The sequence below is a fragment of the Perognathus longimembris genome, chromosome 1, assembly GCF_023159225.1.
Source record: "Perognathus longimembris pacificus isolate PPM17 chromosome 1, ASM2315922v1, whole genome shotgun sequence".
NCBI classification, from domain to species: domain Eukaryota; kingdom Metazoa; phylum Chordata; class Mammalia; order Rodentia; family Heteromyidae; genus Perognathus; species Perognathus longimembris.
The window spans coordinates 5,063,347-5,076,051 of record NC_063161.1 but is presented as its reverse complement, the minus strand read 5'-3'; the positions used below and the strand labels follow the sequence as shown (position 1 = coordinate 5,076,051).

The following is a 12,705-nucleotide window of genomic DNA, read 5'->3' as shown; positions in this document are numbered from 1 at the left end:
TGAACCTGCTGCTCTCACTGTGACTCCTTCCTCAGGAGGAGGAGTGGGCAACAGATTTCAGGACAGAAAGACTCCCCAGACGTGGGGACCCAGCTGGAGAATGTGAACTTTCTATGTAGCCCTGCTGGGACCTGGGGCCTGCTGGCCAGGGCACAAAGCTGCAGGACCCAGGGCCACTGCTAATCTGCCTTGGTGTCACCAGAAATCATGTCTGAAGGTCATTCTGGAAGTGGTTGGAGGTGTGGCTCAGGTGGTAGAGTGCCAGCCAGTGAGTGAAAGTATCAGATACTGAGTTCGAGTCCTGGTCTCAGACAAAACAAAAACAAGGCCATTCTGGAAATGTGTTTCATATAACATGAGACGGGCATCGTAGGTAGTGCCCCACCAGGGCCTGGAATTAGGAGCCCACAGCCCAAGGCCTGCATCACGTTACGACTGTTTGACTGAAGAACAGCTTTATTGGTGATCAAGGGAGCGGCACCTCCCTTCTGACCCCCACTCCCAGGAGGTATCAGCCTGGGAGGCCTTCTCCAGGGAGGAACGCCAATCACACGATTCCTGAGAGTTCCCGGCCAGGGCTCAAATCTCTATGCCTGATTAGAAAAATTCCAAATCCTGATTTCAGAGTCATCCATGAAGTCGGAGGCTGGAGTCTGGTGGGCATCAGTGCCCCTCCACCCGTGGGGCGCGGGAGGCCGGCCAGGGCGTGCAGCAACTTCTGCAGAGCTGTGGAGACCAGGAGAGGCCAAGAAGGCCCCACGCAAAGCTTCCAAGAGAATGCACACTCAGGCGGGGCCTGGGAGCCGGCCCTGCCTTGCACTTGGGGGATGATGAGGTCAGGTCTCGGCGCAGGCCCGGGGAGGAGAGAACCCCGCCTACTTGCTCCCGGCATGCCGGCGCGCCGCGTCCAGGCTCAGTGGGGCCGCCACAGCCTGCCGTATGTCTCAGCTCTTCACTCCTGGGACATGTGCTTGGGTAGCTCCAGGCGCTCGGTGGGGTACAGGTACCACATCACCACCCCCGAGGGGTTGATGGTCACTGTGAAGTTGGTGTCACTCTGCAGGCCGCTGATGGTGTCCCCTGTGAACACATTCTGGGCCTGCAGTGGAGACACGGGGCGGGGGGGGGGGGGTGCCGTCATGAGGAGAGCTATACAGAGGCCCCCCTCAGCTAGCGAGGCCTGGGCTTCCTGTCTGGGTTGGGCTTCAGAATGCCCACAGGAGTCTCGTCACCAGCAAAGCCGGCAGTGGACACCCACGAGCACCAGAGCCACAAAGGCCGCCCCGCGAGCGAGGGGCACCCCGACAGGGAGGGGACTCCTATACGCCGTACCTCCATCTGCATTATTGGAAAACGCTGGTGCAGAGAACGACACCCCCCCCCCCCGCCCACAGGCACCTGCCGGAGGCACCAGTGGACGAGCAGAGACCCTGCAGACCAAGAGCCCCCCGGGAACGCAGGCGGGAAGCCGGGCGCTCACCTCGTACAGCCTGGAGCTGGGATAGTTGAAGTGCGCGAGCGTGGAGCGGTAGTGGTAAGGCATGTCTGTCCTGCGGCTGAAGAAGACCAAGGCAGTAGCTTGCCGGGACAGGGGCCGCTTGTACACTTCAATGTCAGATTTCTCCTGCGCAGGAAAGATGGCCGCCTTGAGTCCGCTGCCAGACTCTCCGGGAGAGCCCGCAGCGTGCCTACCCAGCCTTCTAGCTCTTAAAGAAACTTCTCTTCCCCAATTCAGATGTTCAGTGACACAAGCCCTCGGCCAGGCCCACTGGACGCGGGGCCAGGCCGCGTGAGGGCCAGCCTGGAGGCTCGCACGGGATGGCAGGGCTGAAGGAGCAAGAGCACCGTGTGGGTGCTGCCCAGGGGAGGGAGGCCCCCCCCCCCCCCCCCGAGAGAACGGCATGGAGCAGGCCTGCGGGCTGAGCCGCCATCCACAAGGCCCCGGCTCTGCTCTACCATCCGCATCTGTTTCCTCTGGCATCACTAGGGCTACAGATGCCTTCACTACATCTGCAGACTTTTTTTTTAGTTGGTTGGGGGGTTGAACTCAAGGCCTGGGCGCTGTCCCCGAGCTTTCACGCTCAAGGCTAGCTCTACCACTTTGAACCACAGCATCACTTCCAATTTTCTGGTGGTTAATTGGAAGCGAGAGTCTCACAGACTTTCCTGCCTGGGCTGGCTTCAAACTGTGATCTTCAGACCTCAGCCTCCTGAGTAGCTGGGATTACAGGTGTGAGCCACTGGTGCCCGGATTCAGACCTTTTTTTTTTTTTGCCAGTCCTGGGGCTTGGACTCAGGGCCTGAGCACTGTCCCTGGCTTCTTTTTGCTCAAGGCTAGCACTCTGCCACTTGAGCCACAGCGCCCCTTCTGGCTTTTTCTATATATGTGGTGCTGCAGAATAGATCCTAGGGCTTTGTGCATGCTAGGCAAGCACTCTACTGCTAAGCCACATTCCCAGCCCTAAAATTATATTTTTAAAAAAGTCTGGAGGGGCTGGGGATACAGCCTAGTGGCAAGAGTGCCTGCCTCGGATACACAAGGCCCTAGGTTCGATTCCCCAGCACCACATATACAGAAAACGGCCAGAAGCGGCGCTGTGGCTCAAGTGGCAGAGTGCTAGCCTTGAGCGGGAAGAAGCCAGGGACAGTGCTTAGGCCCTGAGTCCAAGGCCCAGGACTGGCCAAAAAAAAAAGTCTGGAGGGGCTGGGAATATGGCCTGAGATACCACCTCACCCCAGTTAGAATGGCCTATACTCTGAACTCAGGAAACAACAAATGCTGGAGGGGCTGTGGGGAAAGAGGAACCCTTCTCCATTGTTGGTGGGAGTACAAATTAGTACAACCACTTTGGAGAACAGTATGGAGGTTTCTCAAAAAGCTCAATATAGACCTACCCTATGACCCAGCCATACCACTCCTAGGCATCTATCCTAAACAGCAAAAACCAAGATATCAAAAAGACATTTGTACTTCCATGTTTATCGCGGCACAATTCACAATAGCCAAAATATGGACACAACCCAGATGCCCCTCCACAGACGAATGGATCCAAAAAATATGGTACTTATACACAATGGAATACTACATAGCGATTAGGAATGGTGAAATATTGTTATTCGCAGGGAAATGGTCAGAACTCGAACAAATAATGTTGAGCGAGACAAGCCTAGAACACAGAAAACAAAGGGGCATGATCTCCCTGATATATGACTGTTAACAAAGGGAGACGGAGAGACAGTAGAGACCAAGTCTGTGAACACTGTATATGTGCTTGATACATTGTATATTGCATATGTCTACCTGACCTAGACAAGGGATGGAAAAACAGGTTGTAAGATATCACAAGAAATGTACACACTGCCCTACTATGTAACTGCACCCTCTTTGCACAACACCTTGTAAAAAAATTTATGTTCAATTAATAAAAAAAAAAAAAAAAAGGTCTGGAGGGGCTGGGAATATGGCCTAGTGGCAAGAGCGCTTGCCTCCAGCACATGAAGTTCTGGGTTCGATTCCCCAGCACCACATATATGGAAAACGGCCAGAAGGGGCGCTGTGGCTCAGGTGGCAGAGTGCTAGCCTTGAGCGGGAAGAAGCCAGGGACAGTGCTCAGGCCCTGAGTCCAAGCCCCAGGACTGGACAAAAAAAAAAAAAAAAGTCTGGGGACTGAGAATGTGGCCTAATGGTACAGTGCTTGCCTAGCATGCACAAAGCCCTGGGTTTGATTCCTTAGCACCACAGAAAAAGCCAGAAGTGGCTCATATGTATGTATGTATATATGTGTGTGTGTGTGTGTGTATATATATATATATATATATGTAATTTTATTATTAGGGTATATCGAAAGGTTAGATTGTTTAACTAGTCAAGGATTTGATCAAAGACCTTGAGGTGACACGGACTCACATTTGTTTGGGATAAAGTTATTTAGCTTCTGCAAGCTTCTGTCTCGCTTGTAAAATGGAGAGTAACTACTTTGCTGAGAATGTATTTAGAATGCCCAGCACATAGCAGGTTCTCAATAGCAGCAGTAGAAATAAGAGTCTACAGCTCAGATAATTCATTGAAATTGGGAGGGAAGTCTTCTCAGTCTGCAGCTACACCTGTGCACAGAAGCCCCGAGCTGTCCACCTGCACCTGCATGGGGACACTTCCCCTCCCCCTCCCCTGTGCTGTCCTGCTCCGGCCCTGCTCTCCCCAGGCAGGAAGGGGAAAGTCGCAATAGCGCCGAGCAGAGCCTTTAAGTGCATGTAGCCAGGAAGGGACTTAGAGGGCATTTCTACCTGCGCGTGAGCGCACGCACACACACACGCGCGCACACACACGTCCTCCCTGTCAGCAGCTGTGCTGTCAGGGGAGCCCCTGCCCCAGTACCTTGACAATCCTGCGCCCCTGGATGCCTAAGGGGTCCTGGTTGATCTTGATCATAAGTGGGTTCTGCAGAATGTCCATGTTCTGAGGGGAGATGGTCCGCAGGTCAGTGGACATGAAGAGGGGGGCTGCCAGAATGGTCCACAGAGCCATCTGGGCTTGGGCTTGCTCAAAGCTGAGACCAAAGTTTCCAATGAGCAGCTGCAGGAGAGGAACGCGAGAGTCAACACCGTCTCCTGGGCGGTGGGCACGAGGATCACAGTCACGCTCGAGGCCGCAGAACTGGGAACGGAGCTGGGAACGGCGGCACCTGTGCGGGCCCGGCTTGCCGCCACCATGCAGCCTTGGGGTCAGCAAGTGATTTCTCATCGAAGCATCAGCCTTTTTCCCCTCAAGAACTCAGGGCCAGCTGCCTGAAATTCAACTTACTCAAGAGGCTGAGATCTGAGGATCGTGGCTCAAGGCTAGCTTGGGCAGGAAAGCCCAAGAGAATCTTAACCAGCAAAAGCTAGAAGTAAAGCTGTGGCTCAAATGGTAGAGCTTTGAGAAAAACAAACAGCCAAAAACAACTCAGGGACAGCACCCAGGCTTTCAATTCAAGCCCCAGAATCACACATACCGGCAAAAGCTTGAAGCTGAGTTCAGCTTTCTACTAAAAACATGAATAACACAAGAAGCCAGTCTTCCTCCTCTTCACAAACGCCCCGCGAAGACACAATGAGGGCAGAGAGAGCCCTGAGGGATCAGCCCGCCTGGACCCTGACCTTGGTTGTGAGGAAAGTGGACACAGTCCATCTTTTTTTTTTTTTTTTGGCCAGTCCTGGGCCTTGGACTCAGGGCCTGAGCACTGTCCCTGGCTTCTTCCCGCTCAACGCTAGCACTCTGCCACTTGAGCCACAGCGCCGCTTCTGGCCGTTTTCTGTATATGTGGTGCTGGGGAATCGAACCTAGGGCCTCGTGTATCCGAGGCAGGCACTCTTGCCACTAGGCTATATCCCCAGCCCGACACAGTCCATCTTAATCTTCCTCAGTTGGCAGTAATGAGTATTGCACTCCGAGCCTCCACTTGAGCCATACTTCCAGCCCCTTTTTGCCTTGGTTGTTTTCAAAGTCAAGTATTGCCTTATCCCTGGGCCAGCTTGGCTGAAGCCCTCCCTACTTGTGCCTTCCAAGTGGCTACTGCCTGTCCTTTGTGCTCCCTGTCCCTCCTAGCCGAGGTGACAGATACACAGCACCACTCCCACGCCCTAATGCATGGGGTCTCAGGACGCTTAGGCCTGGGCAGGCCTAAAGCCACAAATCTCAGCCTCTGCCTCCCAAGCAAGCGGCAGTACTGGCTGGGACCCTCACACTCAGCTGCAGTCCACCCATTCTCAGGGTGGCCTGCGTTGAATGCGCATTGAAACACGGGCCGCTGGCTAGGAATAGGATGGTTTGATGTGTTCGCCCCTATTATAAAAACAGGACTCCAGTCGTGTATTATTCATTATGCAGCTGTCATCTCAATAGTTTGCTTCCTAGCTGGGCACTAGAAGCTCAGGCCTGGAATCCTAACTACTCAGGAGGCTGAGACCCGAGGATCAAGCTTTGAATCCAGCCCCGGCAGACAAATCTGAAAGGCTTTTGTTTTTCCCCTGCCAGTCCTGGGCCTTGGACTCAGGGCCTGAGCACTGTCCCTGAGCTTCTTTTTGCTCAGGGCTAGTTCTCTGCCACTAGAGTCACAGTGCCATTTCCAGCTTTTTTGTTTATATGGTACTGAGGAATTGAACCCAGGGCTTCATGCATGCTAGAAAAGCACTGTGCCACAAAGCAACATTCCCAGCCCTGAAAGACTCTTATCTCCAATTAGCCAGCAAAGGAGAAGGAGGGGTGCTTTGGAATCAACAGTGACTTGCTATGGGTTGACATCTGTGAGATTAAAAGTAAACTGATGAATTTGCTTTAAAAAAAAAAAAAGAGCAAAAACCAAGGCCTCAGGCAAGCATTCTACCACTTGAACTATGCCCCAACTCTCCCTTAACTCTCCTGGACTGGCCTGGTGTCTGAGATCCTTTGCCTCTGCCTCCAGAGGAGCTGGACTTACAAGCTTGAGCCACCACTCCTGTCCGGCTTAGTCTCATAACCTGTTTAGATTCTAACCAAACACTGTAGGCTCCAAGTATTTCTCATTGCGTTTCAGATTTTTAAATGGATTCAAGTACCCAAGTGCTGAAAAAAAAGTCCCATAGACTGAAACCTCTGACACTCAAGACACGGGAACAAGAGCTCTCCAGAGATTAAAGCACCACGGATCCCTTTGCAAAGGGGTCAGCAATAAACAACATGGGACCTCAAGGGGGCAGAAGAAATCTTACCAGGAATAGCAACAACACTGAGTAACTGCTGTGTGCTGGTGGCTTATGCCTGTAATTCTAGCTATTCAGGAGGCTGAGGTTGGAGGTTGAAGGCCAGCCTGGGCAGGAAAGTCTAGAAGCCAGAAGAGGAGGTGTGACTCAAGTGGTAGAGTGCTAAGGGACAGGGCCCAGACCCTGAGTTCAAACCCCAGTACTGCTGGGAATATGGCCTAGTGGTAGAGGGCTCGCCTCGTATACATGAAGCCCTGGGTTCGATTCCTCAGCACCAAATATACAGATAAAAGCCAGGAGTGGCGCTGTGACTCAAGTGGCAGAGTGCTAGCCTTGAGCAAAAAGAAGCCAGGGACAGTGCTCAGGCCCTGAGTTCAAGCCCCAGGACTGGCAACAAAAACAAATAAAAATGAAAACAAACCCCAGTACTGGCACAAATAATAAAGAGGAAGAATGCAAATAAAGGGGGGGTCACTAGGAAGGACTGAGATACTGAGATAAGACTGGAAGCAGGCCTGAGGGCTCCGGGGCCTGGAGGCTAGGCAGGCCCAGGTGGACTTTGCCTGATACGAGGTGCAGGGTACTAGAAGGCGGATGCCCGAGGGGATGGTCACACAACAGAACGGGGGAGGTCTTCAGCCTGGGGACACAGCTTCCTCTGGAGGAGGGGGCAGCTACCGTCAGGGCTCCCAGGCTTTGAGGAACAGCAGAATGGCCTGCGAGGCAGTTAACAACGGCCATTCCCAGATCCTTTTCCTGAATAGTCTCGGGCAAAAGGAAGGTGGGTGCAAAGAAGCCTTCCCAGCTTCGAAGGGCCTGAATGACCTAAAGCCGGAAGAGGGGGCAGGACGGCAGGACATGGGCGTGGCACAGACAGTAGGTTAGGGACAGCCCCTTTTCAAGCTGGTACCATGTCGGGGTCATTCCAGTGTCCAGGGCCGGCCACTGGCTGCAGAATGTTCTGGTGGCTCACGAACCAGTCCAGGATGGAAAGCACGCTCCTCCATGAGTCCTGGATGTCGTCATAGTTGCGCCAGAAGTTGCAGGTGTCGGTTAGCAGCTCGTAGTTGACCTGGATGGTGGAGAAGGCAGAGGCCAGGTCGGTCACCCTGCTGCCGGGAAGCCACGTAGGCTGGGAGGGGAAGCAGGAATGCCCTGGAGGAGGGGGGGAGGAGGGGGGGGAGGAAGGAGGGGAGGGCCTGTTACCGGGCTGTTTAGGCCTTTGCACACAGCCCTCACTGCCACGCGCATGTCCCCTCTGTTGGGGACTCAGTTTTGGCCTTGGTGGGGGAAGGGCGCCAAGAGCGAGACGCTGCCCTTCCCCCAGCCCTGGGACGGTGTGGGAGCCCCCCCACCTTCTGGCCTCAAACGGAAAAGAAGCCCCTGCCCCTGGGGGGCGAACACGTGCGTGCCACCATGATGGGGTGGTCCAGCCCACAAAGGAGGTTTCGTGACATCACCTGATGGGCAGCCCGGCTTGGCCAATGGCCCAAGTCCTTCCCATTCCCGCCATTCCCGCTGTATAAACCCCCTCCCAATTAAATCCTTTGAGACTCATTCAACCATCCCAGCGTCTCCCTGATGCCTTCTTCCGCCTCCGCTCCTGACAAGTGAGGGGATGGGGGGAGGGGAGGCCTCAGCAACCTTTCCTCAACTTACCGTATTTCCATAAGAGTACGCCTAGGCCTTCTGCCGGCGGACGGCAAGGCCAAGTGCTCTTTCATAGATTTGGGGGTTCAAGCATTTTCCCCGGGAGATCGGGGAGAAAGGGATCCGTCAGATCCCGACATCCCGTCCACTCCTGGTATCCCCGAGGCCTGGCGCATCCTCTAAAGATGCTCACCCTTCCTTTTGGGGCGCCGCCTCATCTACCTCGTACGACCTGGGACCCTGACCACTGCACAGCACTGGGTGCTTGCGCCCACGGCCTTCCTGCTGTGGGTGCCAACACCGTCCGCCTACCCGGCAAAGGGGCTGCCTCGGGGACCCTGGGGCAGCGGGAGCCCCCGTGAGGGTGCCCCGGCCCTGTCTCTAGCTGGCTCTGGTGGGGCCTCCCTGAGGCCTGGCGCACGGGGGGCAAGGAGGCCCGAGTGTGGGGAGCCCTGGAAGGCAGGTGCACGCGCAGAGTGGCTTACCTTCGGGGGGAGGCCCCCTTCGTAGGCTGGCCAGCTGCAGGAGAAGGCAATGGGGCGGCCCGTGGCATTCAGGGCGGCAGCCATCTTGGGGTACCCTGCAGAAAGTCCAATTTGAGGACTGAGCAGGTTCCAGAGACAGTCTGGGACCTTTTTTCCCCACCAAATATGTGTAAACTGAGCCCCTCCCCCAAAGAGGAAGTGGCCCTCCCCTACCCCGAGCCTCAACCAGGCCTCCAGGAGGCAGGTGCAGTGTCGCTTTGTCTTTGTGGAGCCGGGGAGCCCCGAGCTGGGGGTGAGGGGAGTTGGAACACTGGACAAACCAAGCTCCCAGCAAGCCCCCACGGCCACCTGCCTGGTCTATGTGATGGACGCAGCGAGCTGCAGAACTCACCCTCGGCCCGGACCTGGGAGGTGGAGAAGCAGCCATCCAGCTTCAACATGTCTACCTTCCAGTCGGCGAAGGTTTGAGCATCCTGCTCTATCTTGTCTAGTGTGGTGCCAGGGTAGCCCATGCAGGTAAGGTTGCCTATGTCCGCATAGATGCCCAGCTTCAGACCCAGGGAATGAGCCTGTGGGGGTTGAGGGTATGGTGGTCAAATGGGATGCCAGGGACACAGCTGATCAGGGCTCAGCAAAACTTTGGCTCAGACTGGGTGCATGACTTGGCGGTGGAGTGCTCGCTTAGCATGCGTGAAGCCCTAGATTTGATTCCTCAGCACCACGTACACAGAAAAGAAACAGAAGTGGGGCTGTGGCTCAAGTGGTAGAGGGCTAGCCTTGAGCAAAAAGAAGCTCAGGGACAGTGCTCAGGACCTGAGTTCAAGTCCCAGGGCTGGCAAAACAAACAAACACAAAACATTTAGCGTGTAGTCAGGCACCGGTGGCTCACGCCTGTAATCCTAGCTACTCAGAAGGCTGAGATCTGAGGATCGTGGCTTGGCTTGCCTGGGCAAAACGTCCTCGTGAGACTTTTACAATTAACCACTCAAAAGCCAGAAGTGGCAGTGGCTCAGGTGGTACAGCCCCTGCCTTGTGCACAGAGAGGCTCAGGGACAGCACCCAGGCCCTGAGTTCCAAGCCCCACAACAAAAGACAAACAAAAACACCTTTGGCCTGTGTCAGGCACTGGTAGCTCAGAAAACTGAAATTGGGAAGATCAAGGTTTGAAGCCAATCCCAGGCAGAAAAGTCCACCGGATCCCACCTTCAAAATAACCAGCAAAGAAAGAGCTGGGCTGGAGGTTTGGCTCAAGTGGTAGAGCACCAAACGTGCCCGCTGAGCAAGTATGAGGGCCAAATTCCCTTACCGGCAAAACCACAAAACTCTCCAGCAGCTCCCACAGCCCACCCCCCTGCAGCACACCCCACCCCTCCAGCTGTCTCTGCTCTCAAGGGCTTTGTTTCTGCCTCAGGCCTCAAAGACCCGCCCTCTGGATCAGTTTAGGAATAGCTGAATCTTCCCAGGACTTTCCTAGAGTTTCAGGTTGAAGAAGGTGCTCTCTCTCTCTCTCTCTCTCTCTCTCTCTCTCGCTCACCTCCATGGGTCCACAGGAAGTGTTCATTTGTCACTTTCTGCCACCAAATAGTTCTTAGGGGCGGCATAAATAAACCCCAAGACCGAAGGGAAAGGAGTGGCGTGGTCCTCAGACCAAGGGCTGAGGTGGAGCTCACATAGTCAGACAGGAAGCCAATGCCATGGGGGAAGCGCGTGGAATCGGGCACCAGGAAGCCTTTGACATCGCGCCCACCAATCCAGCAGTCATCAATGTTCAGGTAGACGTAGCCCAGGTCCCGCCATCCATCCTGGGCCAGCCGGTCAGCCATCTCCATGAAGAGCTTCTCACTAGCAAGAGGCAGGGGAATGGGGCAGCTCAGTGGCCCAGTGTAGCCTTCACCCCTGCCCTTTCCACAGCGGTGTGAATTCTACTGTAAATCACGCGCCCCTGCTAGCAGCTGAGGGCTAAGCCAGGTATCCAATGTGAATGGCCCCAAGGGTGGTGCCAGGAGCCAGAAGCAGCCTGTGGGGCCTGCCAGAGCTTCCCGGTTATCTCCCTTCAAAGGTTTCAGGGGCCAGGTCCACTGCAAGGTCCGTGCCCCACAGAGGCCTTGTGCAGATCACGAGGCGACGACTTTTAGACCTTGCCCCCCTCTGCCAGCTGACCCTCCTCCACTCCCCTGGCCCCACTGGCAAGGCTGTGCAGATCCGGTGGGTGCCCCCCTTACCTAATGCAGTTATTTGGGTCCTCATCACAGTCAATGTTGCATCGGAAGCGTTCCCAGGCCAGCCAGCCCATGGGTGGAGTCCGCAGGAGGCCATTCTCCAGCATCAGCACTTGGGCCAGCAGGGCCAGCAGGAGCACTGGGGGAGGGTGGGGGGCCGTGAGTGGTTCCCACAGCCCTGCCCTCTGCACACTAGGGGAACCTGGCTCCTGGGTTTGGAGGGAATGGACACTTCCTGCCGGGACTGACAAGCACAGTAGGTAGGGGAAGAGGGGCAGGGCTGGTGCCTGGGGGAAAGCCACGGGTTTGAAGCCTGACTTCCCCACTGGCTGGAGCCACAACCGAGTAGGAATCAGCAAAACAACTGGACTCACGCTTTTCCTATGCCCCTGCCTAGCTCCCCTTCACAGAGGCCTGGGGGCCCTTGCTCCCGCCTCGGGGCCTAAGGGGTCCCCCAGGAAGCCTTGCATCCAGCTGCCCGCTTTTCCCCGTTGGGCTTCACTTGATGGGGCTGGGCCTTTGCCGTTGGGGAGAGGGGAGGAGGAGGGCGGCGAAACACGGAAGGGATTCCTGGGTGCCTGTCCTAGGCTGGTTCCAAGAATACCAGGAGAACAGGAAAGGAGAACAGGCGGCGGCGGAGGGCTGGGCCTCGCCCCCCCCCCCCCCCGCTCCCGCCCCGCTGCAGGTACCTGTCCTCAGCAGCATGGCTGGGGAGTCGGCGCCCCGCCACCTCACCGAACTGCTCGGCCGCTACCAGCGTTCTGCGTCGGCGTCGGGAAGGCAGAGGCCGTTAGAGGGACGAGGGTGGCGGCTACCCGGGCGCCCCGCCGCCTTCACCTCGGTCCCCAGCCCTCGTCCCCTCACCCCCGGCATCGCTTCCGGGGTCCCGGGCTCCTCCTTCCCCGGGAACACCCCACGGGGGGGGGGGTCTGGTCCGGCGGGACCTCGGCCACCCCGAGCGCCCAAGGTCGGCGCTGGGCCAGGCCGGAGCCAGCGACCCGCAGCCACCGGCCAGAGGAGGAACCCAGACGCCCGAGGCGCCCGGGCACCCGGCGGCCGCCCGGATCCGGGTTCTCGCCCTCGGCCCACGGGACGGCCAGCCCCGCGCCCCGGCGTCCCGCCCCGCGCCCCGCCCCGCGCCCCGGGCCGCCGCGCTCACCCGCCGCTCGCTCAGCCCCCCGCGTCCCCCGCGCCTCCCGCCGCCGCCGCCTCCGCGACCCTCGGCTGTTTCCAGTCATCTGATTCTCCTATCGCGTTCCAGGGGGCGGGGCCTCCGGGGTTCCGGCACAACCTATCAGAACTCCCCTAGCAACGCCACGCCACGCCCACCCGTCGGGGGCGGGCCCTGCGCACGCCCCGCCCCTCGCACGCCCGCTCGGCCTAGGCGGGAGCCGGCGGAAGGTTGGCCCGGCGGCGCTGAGGCTCTGCCGGCCGCGGGCGCTGAGAGCCCGCGGGGGGAAGGAACGTGGCCGTGGACGTGGAAACGCACTGCTGGGGGGGGGGGATGAGTGGGTGAACGCAAACACAGGGAGGCGCGCCTTCCCCGTGGGACGCCCCGGGGACCCTCGGACCATCCCTTCTTCCCTCCCAGTAGTAACTGAGCGTCTGTCTACTGAGTGCCAGGCACACACCCT

At 57.1% G+C, this 12,705-nt stretch overlaps 1 protein-coding gene across 3 annotated transcripts; it reads right to left on the bottom strand.

Annotated features, from left to right (window-relative positions):
- Positions 1–438: 438 nt before the first annotated feature.
- On the bottom strand, positions 439–12,346 carry Naga (alpha-N-acetylgalactosaminidase). 3 transcript variants are annotated; one of them, XM_048354543.1, is made up of 10 exons: positions 12,231–12,346; positions 11,761–11,832; positions 11,075–11,210; positions 10,523–10,694; positions 9,244–9,421; positions 8,853–8,947; positions 7,628–7,789; positions 4,376–4,573; positions 1,481–1,624; positions 439–1,099 (listed from the first exon to the last, which is right to left on the bottom strand). In XM_048354543.1, the coding sequence occupies exons 2-10, from the start codon at positions 11,774–11,776 to the stop codon at positions 953–955; spliced, it is 1,248 nt and encodes a 415-aa protein (XP_048210500.1). In that variant the 5' UTR covers positions 11,777–11,832; positions 12,231–12,346; the 3' UTR covers positions 439–952. The 3 variants fall into 3 exon arrangements, with proteins under 3 accessions (XP_048210500.1, XP_048210497.1, XP_048210491.1); XM_048354540.1 differs by having other exon boundaries at positions 11,761–11,845; positions 12,234–12,259; XM_048354534.1 differs by lacking the exon at positions 12,231–12,346 and having other exon boundaries at positions 11,761–12,081.
- Between the last annotated feature and the right edge of the window lie 359 nt (positions 12,347–12,705).

Coding starts and splice junctions, on each gene's coding strand:
- Naga (XM_048354543.1), bottom strand. Junction 4,574..7,627: donor ACTGGAATGACCCCGACATG/GTACCAGCTTGA, acceptor CCTCTCCTGCAG/CTGCTCATTGGAAACTTTGG. Junction 1,100..1,480: donor CCAGCTCCAGGCTGTACGAG/GTGAGCGCCCGG, acceptor TCTCCACTGCAG/GCCCAGAATGTGTTCACAGG.